This window comes from Excalfactoria chinensis, chromosome 5 (genome assembly GCF_039878825.1).
Source record: "Excalfactoria chinensis isolate bCotChi1 chromosome 5, bCotChi1.hap2, whole genome shotgun sequence".
In the NCBI taxonomy this organism is placed as follows: Eukaryota; Metazoa; Chordata; class Aves; order Galliformes; family Phasianidae; genus Excalfactoria; species Excalfactoria chinensis.
The window spans coordinates 4,937,190-4,964,737 of record NC_092829.1 but is presented as its reverse complement, the minus strand read 5'-3'; the positions used below and the strand labels follow the sequence as shown (position 1 = coordinate 4,964,737).

General features: G+C 40.3%; 1 protein-coding gene across 1 annotated transcript; it reads right to left on the bottom strand.

Annotated features, from left to right (window-relative positions):
• Nucleotides 1-347: 347 nt before the first annotated feature.
• PPM1A (protein phosphatase, Mg2+/Mn2+ dependent 1A) lies at nt 348-26,966 on the bottom strand. Its single transcript, XM_072336951.1, has 6 exons — nt 26,829-26,966; nt 13,262-14,113; nt 11,464-11,581; nt 6,426-6,534; nt 4,320-4,377; nt 348-2,375 (listed from the first exon to the last, which is right to left on the bottom strand). Exons 2-6 carry the CDS (start codon nt 14,093-14,095, stop codon nt 2,346-2,348), a joined length of 1,149 nt encoding a protein of 382 aa, XP_072193052.1. The 5' UTR covers nt 14,096-14,113; nt 26,829-26,966; the 3' UTR covers nt 348-2,345.
• Nucleotides 26,967-27,548: the final 582 nt, after the last annotated feature.

Sequence of the window (27,548 nt, the reverse complement as noted above, 5' to 3'; positions counted from 1 at the left end):
TTCTTCCTAACCTTCAGGAGGCCTCACAGGAAGAGGCTTCAACTGTACAAGTCTGTCACTGAGACAGTTTAAACGACTACAAAGTATGGCTTTACACACCACAGTTTTGCTTCCGATTTTTACAAGTTCGAAACTGAAATGGTTTCCACAGTCCAGTTCAAGGTTTTGCAGTTTCCAAAGCTAAGCTTCACTCTATATGAAAAAGGACAGAACCATATCTGCCTAGTCCTAAATTGCGCTTAGCTTTCTGCACTAACACGCCACGTATCATTAAATACGTCTGTTAATTAGGTGCCTGTGAAGCTATCACTTAACGTTATTATAGTTTTGCACTCTACAACAAAATTAGACATTTTAAGCATTTATTCATAGGTTGTTAAGGAACTGGTTCGTTAAGCAAAAATTGCTAGAAATTTATAAATACAAATAGTGCTTATGTTTTCTTCATTCATGCTCCAACAGATTACAAACTGAATACAATGAAGTTACGTTTTAAGCACCCCACACAGACAAGAGGGATAAAAAGAAAACTTTGCTGGTATATACTATACTTAGTTCCAAGACACTATAAGTTACTTTTTCACTGTTCAGTGTTCCCTAACTCTGCATTAGTTTTAAGGCTATATATACAAATATGTATATTTCAAAGTTAGGGAAAGACACATAGCAAAATGCATTGTACTACGTTTTCCTATCGAAATAATTATACACCACGTTTTGATTCTGTTTCACTGCAGTAAATGTTACAGTCTACTTGCTTTACTGATTTTTCCTTTTGGGGAATCTGCCTACTAAATGAGTAAACTACATATTAAACACAATACTCTCAACCAAAAGGACAATACAAGGTGCACAAAACAGCAGTTTTGCAAACACGACTGACTTTAGAACTTAATTTTGCATGTTCAATGGGAGAAAGCTAACCTTAAATCAACGTAGCTGATTCTCTTATAAAACTTTAAATTAGAATTTGCAACAACAAACAGTTAGATATTATCAACATGCTACATCTCTACTCACAAGTACTGTTTAACCACTAGTCTCTCATTGTAAGTAAGTGGGTCAATTAAAAAAAACACACGCCATAAAATGTTAAAGATTGTCAGGCTCTGACAAATGTATTTTTATCAAACAGTAGGCAAATTCAAACCAACTCACATCTTCAGTGGGGAGAAAAGAAGAAGCCTGAAAAAAATCCATACTCGTTAAAAAACAGGGTCACATTAATCCCACTTCATCCTCTAGCATATGGCTATTTCTTGGGCAATCATCAAAACTCTTCCCATCTCAAAAATGGGCTACCAATTAATAAAAATATTCTTCCACGTGTAAAAGATCATTTACAATGGCACTGACATTTTAAAAGGCAGGAAAAAAAAAAGGAATTACACATCTATGGATAAACTTCTTGTTTGTTAAACCAAGCTTTATTGATAAAATGGAATTCAAAGTATTTCACTTGGAACAGCAGCAGATCCAGCCAATTAAGATTGTAAAAATGCTGCAGGCTCCTACGGTATGTAGAAAGCTGCCTGTTTGTGCTCAGTGATTCGTACTTCCAGGTAAGGGTTAATGAAAAGAGGTGCAGAGAATCGAGGCATTCTAATCTCGAGGTTCATATGCTTATGAACGCATGATACTATTAATAGGGCATGATTTAACTCCCACCAAAGCCGAAATCAGAACTCCCTTCAACTCAATGTGAGAGCAGGAGTACCTCTGAGAAAACAAGATCCGCCTGTTGAAGAACGTGCACTACTCTCTTGTTTTCCCATTGCCAAGCAAATTCACTACTGTGATTTTGGGAAAGTCACCCACAAGATCCGCTTTCATAGAAGACAAAACGTAATCTTTACAGTTTTGTGCACCTCTTGAGCACCTAGCTGGCTAGGCTGCTGCTCCTTGCAATCCAAAACCACAACATGAATTTAAAGGGATATATATTGTTGCATCACACAAGTCAAACATTTCTACTAACCTTTGTAGTGATTTAAAGCAGTTCATAATTAAATATGAGCATTTTGTACAAAGACAATTGCACTTTACAAAAAAAAAACAAACAAAAAAACAAACAAAATCATACAACATAAATTGCTGGAGTCTGATTTACAACATGGATTATGGTTTGAAATCACGTTTACAGAAGTCTGCTTTACAAAATAAAAAGATCAGTTCCTGGGCTAGATGTCGTACTGCTGTAGTTTTCTGCTGCAGTCACTCTCACCAACACATGGTACTCCCTTCTTTAATTAGTATTGAGGATGGATGTTAAGAAGGGTCACTGAGGTTGGGCTGCACTTTCATTTGAAGAATGAAACGTGAACTCCACAGCTAGATGAGCAGTTTTACCACATATCATCAGTTGAGGCAGAATCCTTAAAGAAAAAAGAAGGAGCCCTTTAAAGTCTGGAGTGCCCATATTTACAGCAGTTTCTGGATAATCCAGACTGAAAAGGGAAAAAGCTTGAATCATTTTAGGAGCCTGTTTTCTCTCTCCTTTCAGAAATAGCAGAAACAACATTCAAGAGGCATCTAGAAAACATACACAATTAATGAAACACTATGTAGCAAACATTTCAGAATCTCATCAAGTTTTTTCTCAACTGCTTACTGACAATAATATCCTGGGAATAATACTTACAAGCATTCCCAGAACAGTTAGAAGTAATACAAATGCGTATCTTTTCTACACTGGCACATTAAAAGGACAGGATGTGCCTTGTGCTATTATTATTATTTGATATTTCAGTCCTTTTTCACTGCATAGGAAGACAGTCATTAACCAATACCATATTGTTACTCGGATCAATTTTACCTCTTATAATTTAAGGTTAAATAGGGAAGTGTAGTTTCAGTAAGTAATGCTAGAAATCTTAATGTTGAATTGCAATAAGTCTGCAAGGAGAAAAAGAATTCCATAATATAGAATTGGAATCAAAGACATAGTCGGCTCTAAATCATAACATCATGGCCATGCTGCACATCATTACATCCATGCATCCAATATCTGAGTAACCCTTAAATTAGGTCCATTTAGGCCCCCAGACTACAGAGGGTTTTGTATAGCTGAGAAATGGAACCACTCTGAAAAAAAATGTTTAATTAATTCCTGCTATCAGTTAAAAGAAAACACATCTTAACACAAACCAAATGGTGAACTTCTAGTGGTATTTAATCATTTTACTTTGTAACTGTTTCCTCTCCCCTCACTTTGTTTGTTCTACATTTGGCTTAATCTAACTGCCTCATCTGTTCCACTAGGTTGGGTATATATGTTAACATGACTAAGCATGGCCACAGCTTGCTAGCTGAACCAACAGTTAAATCAGTAGCACAGCCAGCAGAGCAAACTGCTTACGTACAGTGGCAATTTGGGGTTGTTTCAGCATTAAGTACTATTTTCCACTCAATAGCAAAGTGACATGATGGGCTTGGACAATGGTCTCAGCTGGTACTTCTACAGCTGCACATCCCTATTGTTACTGAGACTGCAGGAGATAGAAGTATTACTCTTATTTCAAAGTACTGTCTTACTGATTCTTTTGAGAGGGAAGAGGCTAATTAAGTCTTTAGCAATGCCACATACGACAACTTCTTAGCATTCAGTTTCTGTACCCTTCATTCAAACCTGCACACAGAATTCATTACAAACCAAAAGGAAGAACAGTTGGCACGGAGGTGTAGTACAAAAGCCAAGATCACTAAAATTACTCTTTGCAAGAGAACCACCCCCAGATTTTTCTTCAAAACCAGAAGGAGCAAAGGAGAGCCATTATATGAAAGACTAAAATGGTTATGCTATTCCAAGTGTAAGGATGCAGAATAAAAGCAGTAATGAGTAAAAATGCAGGAGCTGCATGCCAACTATTCAGTATGCAGATTCCTGTATCCTAGTTGCCAACATCATCATCATAAAATGAAGACGTTTGACATTGATTTGTGGAACAGTAACTTAAACAGAATGCTTTACATTCAAAATACATCCTTTTTCAGACAGCATTAAGGCACTGTTAGGCTAAAGGTACTGAGAGAGAACTGCCAAACAGTAGCACTCAGTTTCAAAGCCAATGCACAGCTTTATGTTTGAAGGCATTTCACTTCTATGCCAGATTTGCAAGACACAAATCAGGGAATTCCAACACCAACAAGTAAACCACGCTGGAGTTCTACGATCAGCAGAAGGTATCCAAAAACAACCACAAAGGCACAAAATGGCTCTTACTTTTTTTTTGGGAAAGAAGAACTGGAAATACATTTCTTTACAAAATAAGTACAGTGACTGAGGTGGGAGGGAAGAATGCCATAGAAGAGATACTTACAGTATCATCATTCCTGTAGGGGTTCAGTCTGTTATACACAGCTTCAATTACACTCCGTCTAGATCAAAAAGAAAACAAAAAACAAAAAGACAAATACAATGTTTTAAGTCAAACTCCTTGGGTAAAAATGTAACTTAAAAAGCAAGCTTACATCTGCAGAACCAAGTTTACTGCAAGTTAGTCCTAAATGCCATTACACACTGACCATAGTTATTCTAATCCTTTAAAACCCTCAAGTTCAAGAAAAAGAAAGCTAAATAAGCACTTTGCGTTCAAGAGAAGAGAAGCACAATCAAACATTCAGAGGAGGAAAAAAAAGTAAAGGGGGAGGGGTAAATCAGAGAACCTGATACAGGTTGAATGCCATGGCCATCTGTGTGGCCAACCAACACTGCACTAGTACCTACGTATATTATGGCAGGGCTTAAAGAAGAAGTTTTTCATTAAAAGTAATACACACAAAAACAAGGGAGTGAAGGATAAAGGAAGCCTCTGCCTCACCCGACACACAAGAATTTTGGAGGAGGAGCAGGAAGAAAAGAGAGGAGTAAATGAAAGGAAAAACAGACTGGACATCAAAAGCAATTTTCTTCCAGATACCCTAATGTGCAGGACCAAGTATGACAAAACAGCACGCTACAACTCAGATACAACTTCAGAGCCACCTCTTAACTGCTCATGAATACATGCAGGGGAAACACAAAAGAGTGTACTTGAAGTAAAAAAAAGAAAGAAAAAGCAAATGGCAGTCTTTATAATCTTCCTGTAACATCAAAAAGTTGGGTACCACCATAGAGCAGTACAAACTATCATACAGCATGGAAGAAGAGGCTGAATTCAAAGAAATAAAAACAAGCAATTATTCCCCAAGTACAATGCACGTACAAAGTTGTTCTCCTCTTTGAGATAGATATCGCTGATTCTAAATAAAGCCACGCTACTTGAAAAGCATTGTTTTCTTTCCAAATTGTCAGTATCGCTTCAAGTTACACTACAACACAATTCAATCCATACTTCTGTCAATCACTATTCAAGATAATATCACTAAAGCACATAATCCCACCGAAGTCAATTGCTTCAGTGACTCCAGCACTGCCTCACAACCACAAAGCTACTGCTAGCCAAAGAAGCTTGATAAACAACTTGTATGCCATCTTTTATGAGTAACTGACTCATCAATGCTTCAAGATGACTGTAACACATCCTAAATAGACACTACTATTTATATATAATAGCCATCTCTTCTTTTCCTACATCATAAAAGAAGAATTTTGTTATGTAGAAGTCATCCTTACAGCCCACTTATCATTTATTCCTCTACGTGCCCACAGACTTCAAGTTCCTATGTAACAAGACAAAAACTACACACTGAAGTATTAAAAATAAATGGTCCACATCACATGTGCTCAATATACACGGTACAAGTTCATGAATGACCTTCTGAACCAAAAAGCACTTGCTGTGGAAAAAGCTAAGTGCATTTCTTTCTTAAGTGCACCAGTAATTTGAATTTGAGACCACACTGCACCAGCACTGAACTCTTCAAGGACAAAAACTGCCTATTTAAAGTCCTACTTAACTTTTTTGACAGACTTCTATCCTGGTTTTGTGTTTGACACAAGCAGAGAGGTGCATAAGCAAAATTTTAAGCAGTTACCACATTGCCTTAGCTACAGACAAGAAAAGAAAGCTGCCAAGCAAAACATGATATGCATAAAACTTTTTGAAGAGCAGAACCATATGTCCAAGTAGCTACTAAAGGCAGTACATTATTTTTGTACCTTCAAACCATGTCCCCACCCGAAGAAACCCAATTAATTACAGAAACAGAAACACTCAGGCCACCCTTAAAAAAAAACAACCCTCGGTCCTTCTCAAAACTACATTTTGACATGCAATTTTTAACAGTGATTCATAGTTAACTCTGTTCTCGTGCTTTCCCTTTTCATTGAGATAAGTTCAGTAATAACAATTGAAGAACAGATCATATTTGTCCTGCGCCCTTCCTCCCTCCCCGTACTTTTAAGAGTGGCCTTACAGTTAAGTTTTGATTTAAATAATAGTAATAGTAATAATAAAAACACATTTACACTGATGTGAACTCACTTGCTTGCCAATTCACCCCCTGGCGGGAGGTTTGGGATGCTCTCAGTTGCTAACGTACGCATCACGTGGACTAAGTCTGGCACTCCTTCACCCTGCTTCTTTATGATCTCTGGGAATCAGAAGTACTTTTTTTGTAAGTGCAGTCCAAATTTAACTTTAAAAGATTGAAATACTCAGTTTTATAAAAAGGCAGCTTTAAGTTCTGTTAATATAAGAAATAAATGACAGACCGTACTCGACATATTAAGTGTTAATTTGGTTCCGTAACAAAAAAGACCTGTGATGGATCTGACACAAGATACCCTGCTAACTGTTAACATGCACCCTGGTTTCAGAAATACACAGCTAACAGTTACAAGTCTAACGGCTTTCCTGCAATGGCATTATTTTATCTGGGCACGAAGCAAAGATTAACATCAGTTTTACCACTGCAATAGAAGGATAAAGTTTATCACCAACATAGAAAGCAATAGTACTTTCAAAAAACAGAGTTCATTATCTGACACAAAAATAAAACGACCCCCCACTACAAGTATATATGGCTGCAAGTCCGTAGGCCAATACCTGTACCTTACCACATCACTGCAACATGCAAATGTTAGGAACTGTCACATACAAATTGAAAGCCAGGGACACTGGAGTTAAGAGACAGCTCCACCCTTCACTCAACTTGGAATACGTGACTACTAGGCAGATCTTTAAAGCTGAGCTCCTCCAGCTTCTGAGGAGAGAGGCCTTGCACTGCAGTTCTTTTATTCTTAGGCCCGTTTTATTCATAGGCCTATTTAAAGCAGTAAGCACAAGGGAAATCACAAGAGATTTTTGATATAACACCTCTGAAAAGATCCTCTTTTGGTACAAATTTTAATAAATTTTAAACATTCTATTTCTTCAAAATGCATTTCTGCAGTTTGTCTGTAAATACGAGCTTAGAAAATAAGTGATGAGTTATTAAGACTCAGCATTATTGAACTTCAAGTAAATACTGTAGCCCATATACAATAGGTATGTCTACACACACAAACACACACACACATTATTCTTCATGTATTGATACAGCTTGAAGAGCAGTGGGAACTCACCAGTGCCATCCCTGAAAGAAATACTTTAGCATTTAGATTTTACTCTGAAGGGTAATTGCAGATAACATACCAAGTTTCCACTTTGTCATTTAATCAGTGAGATATGACACACTGAAGCTTAAAATCAACACATCTCCAGTCCTTTTTTGTAAGATAGTTCAGATAAGTAAATAAACTGTAAACGACTTTTGTGCAAGTAGTAGTTTTTCAGGGCTATGTGTGTTTACAGAAAGAATCAGCTTTATTTTGCTGGCAGACTGTGCTAATTATTTGCAAGCTACAATGGAAGCACTGTCTAGTCCTCATCAGTGTTGGACTGTAACGAAAAGCTTTAATCTGCTCAAATAAGAACCTACATTTGAGATATCCGACACCACACACCAGATACCTCAGAAACTTACAGTTTCCTCAAGAAAATCTATGGCCAAAATTCATTTTACCATCTAACATTGAGGAAATAATCTAACACTCATAAATCTGAATAAAAAGCAAGATCTCAGATTTGGTTTGCCAAGTTCCTTTATTGTGCAATTTTGAACATCTAGTATATTCTACATTGTGCTAGAGCTAGAGTTCTGCTGTACAAAAATAAGGACTTTGTAGTTTACCTATACTACACAGTAACACAACCTGTAGCTGCAGTACATGTAACATACAGTCTCCACTAAATGAATACATTTATATTTTGATATAACTAAAGATACAGACTGAATGAACACTGATGACACAACAAATGGAGCGGGTCTGCTAGCTGCATTAATTTATTGGAATTACCTTCTTGCAATACATCTTATGAGCCCCACACCTATTCCATTTACTTTAAAACCTTCTAAACATTTTCAAGGCATCAAGCATGGGAAGAACGTACTTATAACCCTACAAAATAAAGGATTCAAAACGTATCTGCTTATTTCTTTTTCTGAATGGGGAATTCCACACAATGATTAAGAAAATTCAAGCTTTCAGTGTTGTGAGAATATGGGAGGGAATGTGTAGCAGCTAACTGAAAATGATTTACCTCTGTGTAGGTAAAAATATTGCTACGGTTATCTATTACTGAACATTAATACGTAAGAAACTGAGAACAGAAAAAGAAGCTCAGACAAGTGTCATTTAAAGTAAACACATCAATAACTCATATATTAGTGCAAATAACAGCAATGCATTTTGGAATGACTGCTTACTTCTACAATGAAGATCACATAACATTTTGTGAGCAACACTTATTTACTGCAAGCAATGGCAAAAAGACACTTCTCTACACTTGCTTCCTCTTCTGTTGCTATCATAACTATGAATCTGGACGACAAACACATTGAGATCGATGGTGGCATAGTAAGTAGAAAGCCTTTTTCCTTTAAATCTGAATAATCTCTGCTTGTTCACAGAATCATTTGGAAGATACCTAAAAGATTCTCTAAGTCCCCTCTTGCTATAGAGGGCCATCAGTAAAAAGCCCCATTCAGTAATAAATCTTGCACTACTTCTTAACAGTGTAAGAATATATCCTAGGCTAGAATATGACTAGGAAGAATGCACATTATTAGCAAGCATCAAATCTCACTACCTGTTCAGACTACACCGAGTACTGAAGTGCATAAAAATATAATTTATGCATTTTCACCAGATTTCCATTTTAATGAATTTTAATTTAAAGCTGGTATTACAAATTAGTAAGAGAATTCTACAAGTCTAGAAGTAGTCCTTACACCTTCTATTTCCTTCAGCTACAGATCGGGCTTTTAAAGTCAAGCATTATGATTCCTAAAGCATCTTAATGAAAAACTGTCACTGTAGTGTTGAACATTTCAGGTAGCACAGTTCTACATTGGGAGCTAATTCTGTATGGTCCATTTCCAGCAAGAAACAATGTAATTGCACCAGAATCATCAAGTTAACTCTAACAACTGTCACCTGCTCTTGAAGCTCTGCCTTAGTTCAGCCTTTCAACTACCCTCCTCAGTCGGAACTAAAAGGGGAAGTTCCGTCTACAGCTGATATAAATCTGTAGGGTTGAATAGTGTTCACTACATATTCATAAGTTTAAATAACAGTTTTGTGCAACAAGAGACAAAAGTTTGAGGACAACACTAAAAAGAAGTAAATACCCTTGAGGGGAAGTACAAATCATTTCCTCAAGTAGCTCAGGCAACTTGTCATTAAATTAGTATTAAAGTGCTTTGTAACTACATACAGAATCTGTTTGCTTCCATCCAAGTATGACACTTCACTCATTACTGAAATTTTCTATTTGTTTAAATGGAAAGAATTGGCAGCCAAATTCACTGTATATACCATAAACACGTGCAGATCCAGTGTTAGATTCTTCATTTACTGAGGTGTCTGTACAAAATGCTAACATTCCCCCCTGTTAATGACCTAGGGGATACAGTGGTACCAGCTGAAGATGCAGCCATAACTTGAAGATACCTTCATACTGCATGTAACAGGTTTGTCTGAGCTAAGGCATGAAGGCAATACTTGCCCAGATTAGAAAGAGTTAGCATGCTGTAAATTAATGTGTGACTTCACAGCATACTTGCTCTTCAGCAGTTCTGTGAGTGGGCCCTACATAATGAGCTCTTCGAATGCCTGCTGCTCACTGCTCTGAAATGGAAAAAGCTATCTGACACTTAACTCATGCAGTTCTGCCATACACAGATACTCCTAATACATGGTCAAATAAATCCACACTATAGCTTGGTGTGCATCAACCTTTCCTATTAGGAAAAAGTTGGATCAAACCAGAAAAAAAAAAGCTCTATCTGGTCAACTGTGTTCAGAGGCACAACGACTATACTTTGCTACAACCTTGGGGACAAGGTCTTTGAAACAGGCAACTCCTCCCTTAAGGAGCACTTACACCAATAGTAAGTGCTTTGATCTTCATGTTAATGTATCTGAACCCACAGTTCCCATGTAGACAAGTCCTCTGTGAAACTTAGGAAGCTGCACTTTGTAATACCTTCGTGCAAGTTAAGGAGGAAAAAAGTGCACAATATATTCCTGTAACATATTAATCACTGATACCATCGTTGCTAAGTACTCTGTGTACTGTGCTGTGTGTGCTGTTAAGGATTCTCGCAGTATATATACATAACTAGACTGGTAGCATACAGGTCTCAAAGAGTCCACTTCAAAAATAGACTTAGCCTATGCAAACAATGCATACAGCAAGTCTTACGTTTCAGAAACAAAATCCAAGCTCTGTTCATCTTTGAAATATCAAAAGGCACGATAAAAGCCAGTTTTAATAAGAAATCTCTGAAATTAAATTGATTTCAAATACCACTTTCAGTTAGTCGATACAAGACACCCACGACTTGCAGTTTCAGCTCAAAGTTTAAATCATCCAGAAATACAAATTTAAACAAAATTCTTTAAGTTATTATCAAGGGTGTGCTCCCAGATTTCGCTCATCAGGACTGCTTAACGATTAACTTCAGCAAACTTCTGATATACTTCCAAATAAATATACACGTCAGCCGGTGCCTTTAATGTAACAGTAATCAAGCTGTAATCACGTAATGAAATATTTTTATGGCTAATTTGCAGACAGAACTACATAGAAAAATGATATGCAAATTACCATCTTCGTAGACATTTTGCAAGATATACTATTTCATTTAACTCCGTGTAACAGGAACAGTGATTTACTGGCCTGTAGTTATTGCTGTCAATGGACTCATGAAGAGCAACTCATGAGCACAACTGAAAATTCTGTCATCCTGAACAATTTTCAGGGCAATGAGCTACTGCACTTGCATAGCAGAATTCTGTCAGGTCATACAGCAGGACTGTAAGAGTGCCTTTTTCAGAGATGTACACTAGATGGCCAACGGCACTTGACGGTCTATTAAAAAGCTTGCATGGATTAAGTTTAGTTGTTGCAAAGGGAAGGGGGCCAAGGGGTCTGTTTAGAAACAAAGTTACTTATTTTTTTTTAAATGATCCACCTTCTACTCTGCTTTCCAGGTACTTGTCCAACTCTGCCTCTCTTTTCACCGCCTCTGGTGAGACCTTTGGTGCATTCGGAAAACAGATCAGTATCACACTCATGTTGTCTCGACTTCCCTGGTAGGAAAAAAAAAAAAAGAAAAGATTTGAGAACACACACGCGCACCGAAACCAAACCAAAGCATTTTACACACACATTCAAATGTTCAACTGTAGTATGGAGAATACAGACATATTATCATTGGCCTTCACTTTCTCTTCCAAAATTCTAGTTGTTCATTCAATAAAAAATGCCATTAAGTCACTTTGGTTTTTTCCATCTCCATGCTCTGAAGACTATCTGGAATCAGCTACAGATAGCCCACTGTCTTTTCAAAATGGTATTACTAATAAGCAATGTACAATTACAGTGTTGGGTTTCCTCTTGTTTTAAGTACTTTCCAATCATTTAAAGAAAAGAGATGAAATATTAGATCAGTAAACAACACATTTACTGCTTAAAAGCAGAACACAGGAAGCTGCTGAAGTCAGACAGCACTTCTACTTAAGAAAACTGCTAATGATCAGGGCTTTTTTTCCCCTTTAAAAACACAAAATAAAGAAATTACAGGTTATAGTATCGATTAAAAGACCAGCTGGATGGAGCTGTAGCCATACAAAAGCACTCTTTGAAATGGAAACATTTAGAACTTTGACTAAACGGTTAAATACAAACACATTTTACTTAAGAAAATGTACTGCTCAGTTTGTTTGCAGTACCCCTGTGCTCTTGTCTACAGACATGCATCTATGCTTAACAATTAAATGCACTAAGGTCAGCGAGATCAAGAACAAACAAGTATTTAAAACAAGTGTCTATAGATATACGAGAAGGTGCTGGCAGCTGGCTACTGCAAAATTGACAGTATCCATAAGACAGTATTTATTCCAAGGCATTTGTTTTCAAGACTAGCAGATAAAGTTGCAAACAAAAACATACGCCTTATCAATCCTCTGCTGTGCTGGAAAGCAAATTTCTTTTTTTCCAAATGGGAACAATGACCTTGTCAGCCACGTGGCATGAGCTGAGACACAGTCTTGCTTTGCAATAGTGTAAGAAAAGCTGTGCATTTTACACTATGACTTACAACCTGTCTTTAGGGAACTAAGCGCTAAGTTCGGAAATTAAATATTTCAAATCTCTTAACTGTGTCATCCTACGGTTTATTAAAACAAGGTGGAAAGTCACTGTGCAGAAAATTGCAGAGATTTGTTTAACAAAACAGTGCTAGTTTCACAGCCATACGACAACAGAGGATGAGAAGTACAGTAATTAAACCAGAACAAAACCTGATTCAGGAAGTCAGATTTTCATTTGTCAAGACAAGACTTTGAACTATAAGATATGAAGCTACGAGTTGAATCACTCTGCATTCATCTTGACATGATTGTGGCAGTAACATTACTGTACGGTCAGGAGAGAAAGGGAAAGCGTATTTTCTACTCTGATTAAAAGTTGAGGTTTTGTAAAGTACATTGTGAACCAATAAAGGACAGTTACGGTCCTCTGCTTTCCCATACGCTTCTAGTTTCTCAGGTATCACAACATATCTGTTTATGATTTTTAACTCTTCAAAGGTACCAAGAAATCCATGCTATTTTTGTTGTGAGCTTATTTACCCATTATTGCCATTTCTCTGGTAATTATAGTAGTTATTTACTAGCATAAAACATAATTATAGAGTGAAATCAAAACATTAACTTGATTATAAACTTCTAATAGCAAAAACACAAACTTCTCCTCTCAAGCCTTGCTACCTTGTACAAGCAGGTGTCAACTATCTCATTGCAAACTTTCTCAAGGTCATCAGTGACTTCAAGTCTGGATCTTACAAAGTCACAGAGCTCTTCATTTCCCATAACATCCCAGATACCATCGCAAGCCAGAATGATGAACTGATCATCTTCTTCTGATCTCTCAATTTCATAAACTTCAGGCTCTGGTGAGACTAGCTGCTCTGTAGGACCCTTCCCATGGACACATTTGTAATCAAAGTCCCCAAGTGCCCTTGAAACAGCAAGAGAGCCATTCACACGCTGAATCATTACGGAGCCGCCTGCATTCTGTATACGCTCTTTCTCCAATGGGTTGCTTGGTTTGTGATCCTGTGTGAAGAAGTGAACCTTCCTGTTTCTACAAAGTAAACCCCTTGAGTCTCCACAGTTGATGAAGTATGTATGCTGGGGAGAAATCATGACACCCACAGCTGTTGACCCACTTCTGTCTGCACCATGTTTCTTCTCAGAGATGACTCTCATGTGTTCATCAATTTGCAGAAAACCTGTTCTGATGCCACTCTTTACACTTTCCACAGATGGTGGCCCATCTGGCCCTTTAAAATCCTGGTTGCTCGTGATGTGATCTAATAAATGCTCACAGCAGTACTTGGCAACCTGTGATCCAGCGTGCCCATCATACACAGCAAAAAATGACCATCCATCAAGTCCATTTGGCAAACCAATCACAGCTGTATGTGCATCCTCCATTTCGACTCGCCATCCTTGCATACTACTCAGCCCATAACGAAGCCCATTCCCTTGCCCTTGGGCATTATGCTTCTCCATCTTTGGCTTGTCTAAAAATGCTCCCATGATGACTTTCCTTCAGGTCTAAAAGGAAAGAGAAAAGGGTTATTAAGATGATCTAGAACTTAAGAAACAAGAAGTAATTACACTGTTAGAAACTTTCCTCCCCCCTCCCCCACAAAGTAAAATTGGCATCGCTTTAGTCTAAATTAAACAAGGACATTACTACAGGCTGATATTTCCAGGACAGCAGCATTGCCTAGGTCCCTACTGCCAGGCCATGAAGTCATCTTCAGCTTCTGGTTTTATAATGGTGGTATGGAAATGAAAGGAAAATTATCAGGTTTTACTCTGGAGGATAAGGTTCTGCTTTTGTTTGGTTAAAACAGGTAAAGTGACCTGATGGTGAATGTGAGCCTGCATAGTGGCATAGTTGCAATAGTGGCAATCTGGACAACTAGGAGCAAGACACAGAAGGAAGAGAGCATCTGTCCCTTCAGGCAGCAGCAAGCCATTAGTATGGCTCAGCCATCTCATAAAAGTTCATCCTTAGATTTCCAGTTAAATCACACAGCAAGCTTCTCAGATGTCTACGCAGCAGATTTACTGAAAACCTCGATGTATGCATGCTTTGGTGAACAACAGCTACCCCTGACAAGTTTAAAGAAACCTGTTTGGAAATAAAATCACATATGCCGTCAGTTCATGCTTCTTTTGTTTTCAAGCCAGGCCAACGAACTGCACACCCTATCCTCCTCCACCTGAAATCACTGGGATGCAACGCAGCAAATATTCATGCTTAAGAGATGAAGAATTACATTTGTAGGCAGCAGAAGTGGACCGGTTGATCTTCATGGCTTTCACACCGTACCCATTCATCCCACCCTTCTAATCCACATCAGTTCATTTGTGCATTCATTACATATTTAAAAAAAAAAAAGGTACATAAAATAGGTTGCAGATTTTACATACTTGCAAATTCAGCAAGCACGGAAGAGTGTGCAAATTGCTGTTACACAACACTAGGTAAGGGAATAACAATAGAAGATTTTCAATTCAAAGATGTCAGATCAATTGCAAGTCAAATCCCAGAGCAAGGTTTTACCCAAGGCTCCAGCTAAGCTGCTGCACTTGCAGAGGTTATTTTCTAGGGATTTTAGGTTTTAATGTGTATGTGAAATATATTAGATCAGTTTCCTACGTGATAACATCATTTTTGATAACATTATTATTCTAACACATCCCCAGCTATATGTGAAACTACATATCTAACAAAGCCTTTCAGCATGTCTCCTCCAACACATCATCAGCCTCTTAGAAACATCTGTATGTGTTAATAAAAACAGTCAAGAAATGTTTACATTTGATCTCTCCACAACAGTAACTGAAATGTGAGGCAAAGGCTCTACATGCACGCTCTTTTTGGTCACATGCACAAAACCAAAAGCCACACATTTCAGCTGTATAGATCAAGTGAACACAATACAATAATGCTCATGCAAACCATAACCAGCCAACAAAATAGGGCCAACAAGAACTGGTTTTGTATCTTAAGCACGTGCAGGAGGTTCACATCGCTGCAACTGCTAGGAAAGATGACTTACACAACTTTATCTTGCCATAAAGTTCTAATGAAGTCAGTGTGATCAAAATAATTACTGACTGCCACCATAAATCAAATGGGGAATTATTTCACAGAATGTGCTTCTCATACAGTGTCAGCAGCAGAATTTGAACGAATGTGTGATACTTTCATTGTTGAACAAATCATAGAACAGAATTCAAATCATTCTCCTTAATTTAGAGCTCAAAAAGCAGAGGGTGCCCAGGCATATACCACATTTTTGAACTATTCTGAATTGTTTTATTACTGTGTTTAAAAAACAACCAAACGCAGAAGTATTAAGAAGAGGATACAGTCAATCTGACCACAAGCACTATTAAACTTGGACTGGGAAAAACAAATTTCCTTCTCATCTCCTGCATTAATAGGAACACAGAGTTGTGCTCTGTAAGCTGCTCGTCACTTTTTGTCATCTACACCATGATTAAAAGTACCCCCAGACACATCATATGCAGTTCCAATAACTCATACAGAACAGCTAGAACTCTTCAAAAATTCACAAGCCCACTCTCCATTTAAAATGAAGAAGCCTTTTCTCTTCCCAGAAGTGTGAGTTGATGCTATTCTTCTAAAATAAGTCTGGTAGATGACTTGCTGACACACATTTCCTCAAGGGTGTGAGCAACCCACCAGATGTGAATACAACCTGGCAGAAGGATAACTACAATATGGTCATGTAACTTTTACTTAGGGAATTATTCAGAGCCCACAGCATAAAGTATTCCCCTCCTGAGAAGGATAGCAAGACACTGCAGTCATATTCCTTGCCATGCTTTAGGTAATTGATTTTCCAACCCTAACACCACCCTGTACCTCTCAGCATGTTTATGAGGGTGGATAGTGATTGGACAAAGGGAAATGGTTTTAAACTGAGACAGGGAGGTTTAGGTTAGATATTAGGAAGAGGTTTTTCACACAGGGTGGTGACGCACTGGAACAGGTTGCCCAAGGAGGCTGTGGATGCCCCATCCCTGCAGGCATTCAAGGCCAGGCTGGAAGTGGCTCTGGGCAGCCTGGGCTGCTGGTTGGTGACCCTGCACATAGCAGGGGGTTGGAACTGGATGATCAGTGTGGTCCTTTTCAACCCAGGCCATTCTGTGATTCTATGAAGGCCAAACTTTCAAAATCCTTGTTACATCTGAATGGAGACAATAGTTTATCTGCAGGTAGAATGAATACAGCAAGCATCTAACTTTTCTGAACAAGAACAGAAATTCTAGAAGAGTGTGAGCATAATATGACCAATACGTGGCTACAACCTGAGTAATTCAGTCTTTAAGCCGTAACATTTATTTTTAGTTTTAAAAAAGGGAGAAAAAAACCACAAAGAAGCTAATTAAGAAAGCTATGTCTCCTTCCTACTAAAACAATCTTTCAGACCAGTTCTCAAGTCTGTATCCACACAGACATCTCTCACACATCACTGCCTACCTGAATCACCACTCTTCTACACATTCCTCCATGAAGATTTTCAAGCACAATACTGCTTGGAGTTGAAATGACACCTTAATTAAGCACATGCAACCCTGTATGCAAATCAGATTAACTTACAGCAGAGCAAGCATCCAAGTTGCAGCATGACTTTGTTATGTAATAACACGAAAGACAGAACTCAAACCTGGAACAGACTGCATGCATGATTTGCAATAAAGCAGCAAATGTGGCTCAACTGAGTCTTCTCTTTCACATTTCTTCAGTCATTTCCATTAATAGGATTGGTTCTTTTTTAAACCCTTCCCCTCATCCTTCTTAACCCAGCTGCAGTTCTATGAACAATCAGCAATAACAGTAGGAAATTAGAGCCTGACAGTGGGATACAGACTCATCCTCTGCTATGGAGCCCTTGATTTTCAGGATGCCTGACTGACGTACAGAATGGAGCCAGCTGGCCTTCCTATCCCTACTGAAGCCAAAGGGGAGAGGAGATGCACTTTAATGCTGCATCTTATGGATGCGTGTACAGGCAAACATACAACACCCATTGTCTTTTCTCAGAGGAGGAGGATCCTGGACAGGGCCTATAGCAGAATGATGTGTAAAACATGAGGTACAAAGTTCTCTTCTGAAGAGGTAAATGAAATACCACCAGATATTGCAACTAGTCAACCAAACTCCATTCTTAGCCTAAATCAGCTTTCAGTTCACCACCTCAGTGTCTATGACTTCCATCAGTTCCTCCTAAAATAAAGAGCTTTCTGCAATCAAAGATCCTAGATTTTAGCACCCAACAATAATTAGACAAACTTCTGAATACATACATATATTTTAACTGAGAATGGATTCTTTGCATAAATAGAAATATGCATGCACGTATCCATGTGCATTTATGACAGCATCCAAAGCATGACCTCTGAAATGCTGACTTTGTAGAGGTCAAACTGAAGGACAGCCTCTATAGCAAGTGCTTGAAAAACCTCCAGCTGTAGTCTGCAGACAGAAAAGTGGGAGTACTGTACAGGCCTAGAAAAGAAAACTAACACAAGTAACAAAACCTTGGAGAAAACACAAGAGTATCCAAATTCAAAGGACTGCAGCATTAGAAACAAAGCTGAAACAATGAATGGAGCATGCTAAAGAGTCAGTAGCTAAAACCTTTGAAAACAGATGCAATTGGAGAACAGAGTGGCAAAGAAAAGGAGGGTAATTAGTATACCAGACCATGGACATCCATGGACAACCACAGATACACCGCTGGAATGCATGAAATCCCTTTGCCCCTTCATTTGTCCCTCAAATTACACTATTCAGTCAGCACAACTATATTGCCTCCTGATACATGAGAAAGTAAATTTCACCTATGCTTATTTTCTTGAGGGTTCAAATGAAGATGTCTTAAACTGTTCAAAAAGGACAGTTGATATAACTCCATATATCCCTGTAAAAACACTATTTTTCCAAAGAACACTGACTGGAGTGTCTTATCCAAGAAACACCAATACCCCACCATCTGAAATTTGTACTTTAACGATATATAATTTAACAATCCTTTTAAAACAATGTTTGAATTGTATTTCTTCCACTTGGATAAGCTGCTTATACGAACCACACTGAAGCTGGAGCTATTTGTTCTAACTAAGCCAAGAAGTGTCCCCACACTACAATTTCCTGGAACAATTCTCCAAGTGACATTATGCCCCGTATTCTGGAATGAGCACACAAAGAAAGATTACAACCTTTACTTAAGCTACACAGAAAGGACACAGAAGAAGTCAGCAAATCATACATACTGCTATTGAATAGAAAAGGGGCATTTCATCCTTTCAGCTCCAACCTGATTTGTGGCACTTCTCCCCTGCATTAAGCAGGCAGGATGCAGTATCCAGTCAGCACGTCATCGGGCAAATATGGAACCATTTCCCAAGTTAGCTCCTGCTGAATGAAAAACGAGTACATACTGGATGCACCAAATCAATTAACATTACCAAATAACATGCCAGAGGATCAGAAGAATGACTAAAATAAAACAGAACACGTGGATGAGGAGACATAATTACACCACAGTCATGGGCTGAATGAAGTCATGAAAAAGCTTTATGCCAATGAAACTATTTCAGAACTACTGAAGGCTGTATGATGAGTTTCTGGCATTCACGGCTCACAAACATCAATAAAGCACTGAAAAATCTGAGCTGATGCTTCTGAATGTGTACTTTCAAATGCAGGAATAGATGGCCAATTCAGAGATGTGAATTGTCTCTGAAAAAGAAGCAGGACAAGAAATAAAATACAGAAATAGGGCTATTTCAGTCAACAAGGAGTAACGCTATTTCCCCATCAGAACACTTTCTCCTCAGAGATGAAACTGTAGACTGTGTCAAATTTTGGTAAGATAACTGCAGATAGGAAGATGTGAGTGGAAACTCCCCATTGAGTTAAGTACATTAATGATTATTTTGTGTTAGGACAGATGTTGTTGCTATGCTATGGCATATGGTGGAAAAGCAGGAGAAGGCAGGCAGCTGGAAAGGTTAATGTGATGAAAAGGAAAGAAAAAAGCCTAACTCCAAAGTTCTCAGAAAAAGGACGTCACAGGACAAGGACATCCAAACATCTTCTGCTGTTATCTACCCTTTCTCCAGACAATGGAGCCCGTTCCAGGGTTCAACTAGGAGCTGTTACGATACCCACGTACCCAAACTCTCTCAGAAGTTGTATGTAATTTGGTTTTCTGCTAAGAAAGTTCTGAACATGGAGAAAGAAAACAAACAAAACCAACAACCCCAAACCATTTTACCTTCCAAATCACTCCTGCATTAATTATGAAAGACTGACATAGCTTCAAGATTTCGTTATGGAGTTATTTTTCACTCTAGTCACTTGCTGAAGAAAATAACTTTTTCTCAGTATCACCTGGACCACTGTTGGGAATAGAACGATCACTGAATTGATTTTAAGAGGATATACAACTTGCAGCCACAAATCCAGGCACACGTCACGATCCAAGCACAACTGCCACTCTCAGAACACAATTAAGGGAATATTTCTTGGCCCAGAGAGAATTCTTACTTCCTTCTAAACGTTTGTGCTACAAAACGGAGATAGGAGAACATGAAAAGCACGAGGTAGCGTTATCAAAGAACAAGCAGAACAATCGCTGTGAAAAATTGCGTAGACAACCAAAATGGCATTTGGAAGTACTCTGAAAAATAAATCAATGAAGCAGTTCTGCATAAACCCACAGGCTGCTGTCTGAACTGCTGGAGGATAAAAACCCCAAGGTTTGAAAACATTAATAAGCAGAAAACACCCCCCGTATGGTGTTTAGCTGCAGCACCTTTATGGTTATTTCTCGTTTTTCAATGAGTTCTTTCTAAAGAAAAGCGTTGGAAGATAAACAAAAGGCACCCATTTAAGGCACAGAGATTAAACAAATGCTTTGTTAATAGCACACAAACTCCTGCAGACCACAGCCAAAATTCAAAGCCCCACTGAGGAAAGCACTGAAGAAAGGAACTGTGAGATCCAAGGAAGCAACATTCTATTTGAGACAGAAGTCAGGAGAAAGAAAAGCCCTAATTCACTTTGTACAGCAATCAACGAAATGCAGCAAGACCCACTGGTTTTAAAGAGCAAAAAAAGTGAAAATAATTCCAACCAAATCAGAGATTTCACAGGAAGAGCACACAGTGTTATGTGGTTACAGCAATAGAACCGTGCACAGCACTGCAGCTTCACAAGAACAAAAACACGTCCAGGGGAGCTGGGGGGAGGGAAGAGAAAAAGGCAGCATGCAGATAGTCAGGCTGTCATACAAGCCAAACTGTAATTTCTCCAGTATTTATAACAGCAACAGAGCATCACCACTGTCACCTACCAGCACCATTAGGAATATTACCCCATTCCTATGCACTGTGGGCCTAACATTCAACTCTTATTAGGGTACAAATAACCCACTGCAAGTCCAAGAATTGAACAGATCTGAACGTATCAAGCACTTCAAGTAACAGCTGAATGAAACTGTTCTTTAAACTTCATTCTTTCGATCTCTCATTCACAGTTTGAAGTCTCAGCATCTTTGTTCCCTGCTAGTATTACCAACTAAACAGTACTTGCTATTTACAGAAAGATATATTGAAGATTTATAGAGGAATGTTTTCTTTGGTGGAAGAACCACACTATTTCACTGCTATTTCTGAGTCAGAAAGAAAACAAAACGCAACAAAAAAGCATTTGTTTTCATCAACTTCAGCTAACCCTATTCAGAACAACCGGAGGGTTTGAGTTCAGCCCATGCCACCATTACCCAAAAGAGGAAAGTGAAATTCTTGGGTAGCTGACCTCTAGAGACCAGAGCAGCTAATCGGAGACTAACAGTAATTGAGAAGACACCACAACACCAAACGCATTCATTGAAGCACTCCTAAAATGCAGCAAAACAAACCTACACACACACGATGAAATGGTTTCCTCCTCAGGAAACCAGCACTTTGTTTTCGTTTACAGTTCACGTCGTGCAGTACTGCCACTTGTGGTTATGTAAATGGAAGGGCAGACAAAACCCTACAGAATCCCACCATTTCTCTGTCATGGATGCTGTTGCCATGTTTAACTGATACCTTCACCACAAAGGACATCGTGTTATCATTGCTGTACACAGCACAAAGAAAAAGATCAAATGCACTGAATCATTACAACATTTCCTCCTGAATTTCCAGCCCTTGTACCTCAAGTTGTACACAATGAGTACTCAGCTCGTGATCAGAAGACGTTTCCATGAGGGCCACAAGTTTTCCTGCAGAGCCAAGTGCTCGATATTACGAAACAATTCAGTGTAAGGTACCATTCTTCAGACTCTTAAATTTTGTGAGAAAGTATTTGTGGTTGTAATCACAGCAACACGACCACTATTGTGGTGAGGATACATGAAAAGCAGCACACGAGACTTAAAACCTGCTGACTACACATGGGAGTAAAACGGGAATAAAATAGGAAATGTTCTGAAGTGCACAGCTGTAACCTGGCTTTGCTTGCAAGGAAATTACATCAAAACGATGCCAGAAGCACATTAAGATCTGGAAGTCAAATCCTCAAAGCTTAGGAAAAGCTGCAGTTTGGTATCTGCACACGCAGAGAGCTTTTATTTGACAAAGCCATTTTGCCCTCACATCCCCAACATTCCTCTCTCATTAAAAGGACAGTAAATGAGTGCTAGAATAAAGACATTTTTTTCCCCCAAGTTTATTTCAAAAAAGAAAAAGAAATCTAAGGAAAAACAAAAGTCAATTGTAGTCTTTCCACGCAGACAAGAACTTCCAGGACAGAAGGCTTTCCTCTGAGAGCCCAGCAGCCTACCAAGCTCACCTCTGGCACTGTCAGTGCAGCCAGAACTAAAGGGTTACCTGTGATGGACAAGGCTCTCCTGAACCCAAACCTAAGCTCGATGCAGTCTGAAATACCCTGGCACTGAACCAGGATGCTGAGGAATTCATCTGCTCTTCAGAAGTTTAAGCAGTGCGAAGACCAGCATTTCCTAAGCTTAGTGGGCCTGGCCTGACAGCCTCAGAACAGCTCTTTACAGACAGAGGCTGTAGTGGATCTATAGGAAGGGCCTATCCAAATCTTACTGTATTTGATTAAGAAACTGATTCTCCCTTAACGCAACGTTCTACAATTTAAAACTTAACCTTTTTACCTCCCTACTTTTCTCTGCATTCTGAATCACTTCCTAAAGGTTGGTTTTATATAACTTCACAGACAAGTGGTGAACTCCTTATAATCATCTCCAAACACAAACAGCTTAGGCACAGATTACACAGCTTCTGTGGCTGCTGATTTTTAGAGTATTTCCTTAATCTAAAGCCAGCGGAGTGCTATGCACAAACAGCCATACTACATGGCCAAGGAGAACTCAGACTGCCACGCAAATTCCATACCAGGAGTACAGACAGTGTAAATGGTAAGCATAGCTACAGAAAATCTTTCAAGTCACAGTTGAGACCCAAACATGAAAGCACATTTCATCCCCTGGGTCACAACCCAGTAAGGCACGTAAGTATGAGTTACATCACACATCCAAGCAGTCCCACATAATTCAGCTGCACATTGCGTATCAGTGTAAGCACATTTAAGTGCTTTGCTTTATTTAAACTGCAGCTATCAGCACACAGTCACATTATACTTGAGTTTCTCAGGCTTACAAGTGATTTTCCTGGAAGATTTAGGACCTTTTTTTTTTTTTTAATCCATTAAAATATTCTCACCTGAACCAAGAACTGAGGTGTTAGCGATCAAGAAAGTAACGCACTTTCTCCTTTATGTGCAAACTTTCAGCATTTCTCCAAATTTCAATACTGAAACCTGATCAGCCAGCTTTGTTTTTCCTTCATATTAGTCCTAACATGCTCTTTTGCTAATACACTGTTCTAAAGTTTACACTCTAAACAGCAGAAGCCTACTTCAGTGGTATATGATTTATAGATGGAGGAAGTGTTTATTCTGTTGTTTTGGTCACATATGAACACCTTTTTAGAAGAGCTGTTAAAAAAAACCCACAGAAACAGAGCAAATGTTTGATATATTTATAAACACACTTTGTTCTGCAGACTCTGGTAGCAAGCTGAAATAACCATTAGTTAATTTTACTGGTATGTGAAAACAGCAACAAAGGCCTGTTCAGCTTAAACACACACAGAGAAACACAAAGACTTGACAGATAACTTTAACTTAGCGTGGCTTAATAAGAGCACAGCTTGGCAGATAGAAGTACAGACAGGCAGACCTTACAGCAGTGGTTTCACACCTACAGCACTCAGCGGGACACCACTTCTATCCAGGAACCAAAACCAGCACACTCCCTCAGTTAGCACAGTATCTCACTCGATCTCCTATCCCAATTTTCTTTCTAGTCTCAAAGATTTAAATGATTTGCTCTAACAGTATTAAGTCTTAATAAATATGAAGTTGTTCCTTCAGAGATGGGAAAGGGAGCAACAACAAGAAGCCCCAAGGAGGTAACGCTGCCCTCCCAGATCCATACCACATCATGGCTCAAATACGTGAATTCTTTCTAAACAGCTCAAATTTTAGAAAACTTCTTATCCTACTACATTTAACTGAAATACGGATCATGACAAACACAAGCGACACCAATTAAGAATCCAACAACAAACCTACATTCAGAAATAGCTTAATTTTCAAAAGAAGAAATCTGACCGCAGGTTTAATCATCTAAGAAGAGCTACAGATTATATAGATCCACCAATGCTTGAGGAAAGGAGTGAGACATGGTTTAAGAGAAAGGAGGAGCAACAGTAGCAATAGCATAGTATGCAATAGTAGCAAGGCATGTTGCATAGCTCAGGTATAGCTCTGCTAAGCTGCTGTTGTCTTGACTTCAAACAATATTATTCAAGCCTTATTAAAATGAGTTGCAGGTCTGCAGAGACAAAACAAATATAGTTATTTTGCAGTACTTCCCATTCCAAAACTTGCTTGTTTGTAAATAACTTGTAATTATGTAAATGCACTTTTACATTAGCGTTGGCTAGTATTTCTACATTAGCATCAGAGCATGTAAAAACAAAACCAATATCAAAGTCGATATTTTAGTATGAAATATGCTATTCTTAAATCATCTACATTTAGGTCATTAAATGAAAGTAGTTCCTTTATATTCCTAGTTCCACTATAAAGGGAAAAGTGCAATCAGATCTCTTATTGACAGCTGCATTCACAAACATACCAGTTACATAAGTTTGCAAATCACACTGTGCCAAAGTATCTAAGCTTTTTAACGACAGTTCTTAAAACGCTCTCTCAGCACGAGTGAGTCAACTTCACCATATAAAACGCACTCCAGATAAGAAGCAACCAGCTTGATTTTATAGAAAAGGCTTTTTTGTATTCTGCTTTAATTCAAATTGCACCAAGTGAGCTCTGCTTGTTTAGACCTGCAAGCTTTGCCATTCCTTTGGCACTTCCATCTCTCCTCCTTGTTTCCAACAAAGTATCTCAAGCTTAGCTCCAGACAGCTAAGTAACTACTTGGAAAACAGGGACAGTTTTCTACTGCACCTCAAGGAGAGTTTACCAGAAGACAACTAAAGGACTAAACGTATTGGCCAGAGCTAAGCTGTGGCTACCTTCTAGAAAAACACCCTTCCATCTGAAGAGAGCGAGAGCACAGACCAGATGTCTCCAGTACAAACTACAGTTATCAGATGGTTTTATCAGATAAATGTGAGTGTGAGGAAATTATTAGTAATTGGCATAATGCATCAGCAAGACTTTTACTTTTAGAGCAGTCCCATGTACAAAACGCACGCCCAGGAAGGCAGGCCTGGAGGGAAAAGCTCTCAGAGCAGCTCTCCCCGCCCTGGTGAAAGATGGCTGGTACACCTATCAGAACTGTTCTTCTTCAGTATCTTTCCTTTGATCACACAGGGAAAGAGTACAACTTCCTTGACCCATGTTTTTCCTCCGCCCCTTCCCTGTCTCTGATCTTATTCATAGAAAACCTATGAATAGTATCAAAAGAAAAGCTGTCAGAGAAGAAACGTGGGTAGAACTCGCACAATTAATGCCTGTTAATTTGGCAATTCGCACAGGGTCGTGAGCACAGCAGTTATCTTTAATTTCACCGGGGCTTCACGAATCCTTCAGCAGCCACCTGGGCACTGAAGCAGTACGTGTAGAGAATGAGCAAAAGGTCACACTGATCCTATCTGGAAAGTGAGTTCCTAGAATCACAAGGGTTAGAAACTTCTCTGCTTTACAAGATGATTCTACTTACTCTGTCATTATCCATCACGATCTATGGAAAATCACCTACCGCTGAAGAGGACAGAGCTAAAGCCTGTTGCTCACAGGATTTCATTTCAGACTGCCATCTGCTTAAAGGGAGGAAAATAGTTCTTCAGTGTGACACACACAGCCTTCTGGTGACCACACAACCACCATTTCCTCATCTGACAAAAGGTACGGCGCACAAATAAGTTCCTCACGAGCGCTAGGTGGTTTTGCAACAGCAGGATTTTGCCATACCCGTGGCACAGCACTGAAACATTTCAACGTGCGCAAAACAAACACGCAGATATCTAAGAGATGCCTACGAAATAGGCTCTGAAACGATGACCCAGCCCTGTGCCTTCCTCACACCAAGGCAAGGCCAGCCGCCGTGGCACAGGGGCTGGATGTAGCTCTGGAGCTGAGGTTCGTAGCACCGCACAACTTTCAGCTGCGAAGGCTTCACCTCCGGTCTCCGCAGCCACGCCGCAACCTTTGCTCACACGACGTCGTTTCCAAAGGCGGTGAAATAAACCTCCCTCAAAGTTTAAAACGCCCGAAAGGCGCTGCCGAGGGGAACCCGCCCGCCGCATCACGGCACTGCTCGGGGAGCGCCCGATGCTCCGACCCTCGCTAGGGTGGGGTGCTTTATAAATAGATGCGTTTTTTTTTCTCTCTATTCCCCTCCCAGAGCCGTGCCTCAAGCGTTTGGGTGGCGATGGGAGAGGAGGAGGCTGTTTATAGCCATTATTAAATGAACTCTGAAGCGGCCCAGGGAGGGGGGAGGAGAGGGCAGCGCGCTACTACCTGCGCCAGGCCGCCGCCTCTGCCCCCCTGCCCAGCGCCGTACCGCCCTCGGGGTCCGCGGGTCGCCCCCCCCCCGCCCGGGATGGCGCCTCGGGGCCCTCCCCGCTCGGCCGTGCCCCCCGCAGCCCGGCCCCGCTCCACTTACCCCCTCCGGGCCGCGGCGAGGACGGCACCGGCTGCGGCGGCGAGGCACGGCCGCGCTCCCGGCGGCGTGTGAGAGCGGGCGGCGGGCCGGGAGGGGGGGGGGAGAGCAGGGGAGGAGGAGGAGGATGAGAAAGGGGGGGGGGGGGGGCGGCCTCGCCTCAGTTCATTCACAGGCGGCGGCTGCCGAGGGCGGCTCGCTGCCCAGGGGGAGCCCAGCGCTCATCTCGCCTCCTGCTCCGCTCCTCTCGGCCGCCGCCGACCCCCCCCTCCTTCTCCCCGGCCCCCTCCCGCCCGCCCGAGCTCCGCGCCCACTCGCGCAGCTCCGCGGAGCGTCTCCCCGCCGCGCTCGCGCACGCACTGCACCGCCGCCGCCTCCTCCTCCTTCTCGCTTCTGCGCAGGCGCCGAAAGCGCGGCAGGGAGGGGAGGGGGAGGCGGGAGCGCGCGCGCAGTGCCCGGATGTCGGGGCTGCGAAGGTGGGGGCAGGGAGGTATTACATCACCCTGCGCGCGCGACCCAAGCGTGCGCATGCGCCGGGCGTGAGCTCCGGGGAGGTGACGTCATCTGTGCTCCGCCCCCCGTGCTGAGGGCAGCGCTGCAGGCCGGGGATGGCGGGGTCTTGTCAGCGCTGCTGCTCGTGGTGCTGGGGGCCGTTCGCTGCCTGCCGAGGAAACTGAGGCCCTGTGGTGAAGGCTGGCTTGCTGTGAAAGGGGCGGTGGGGTG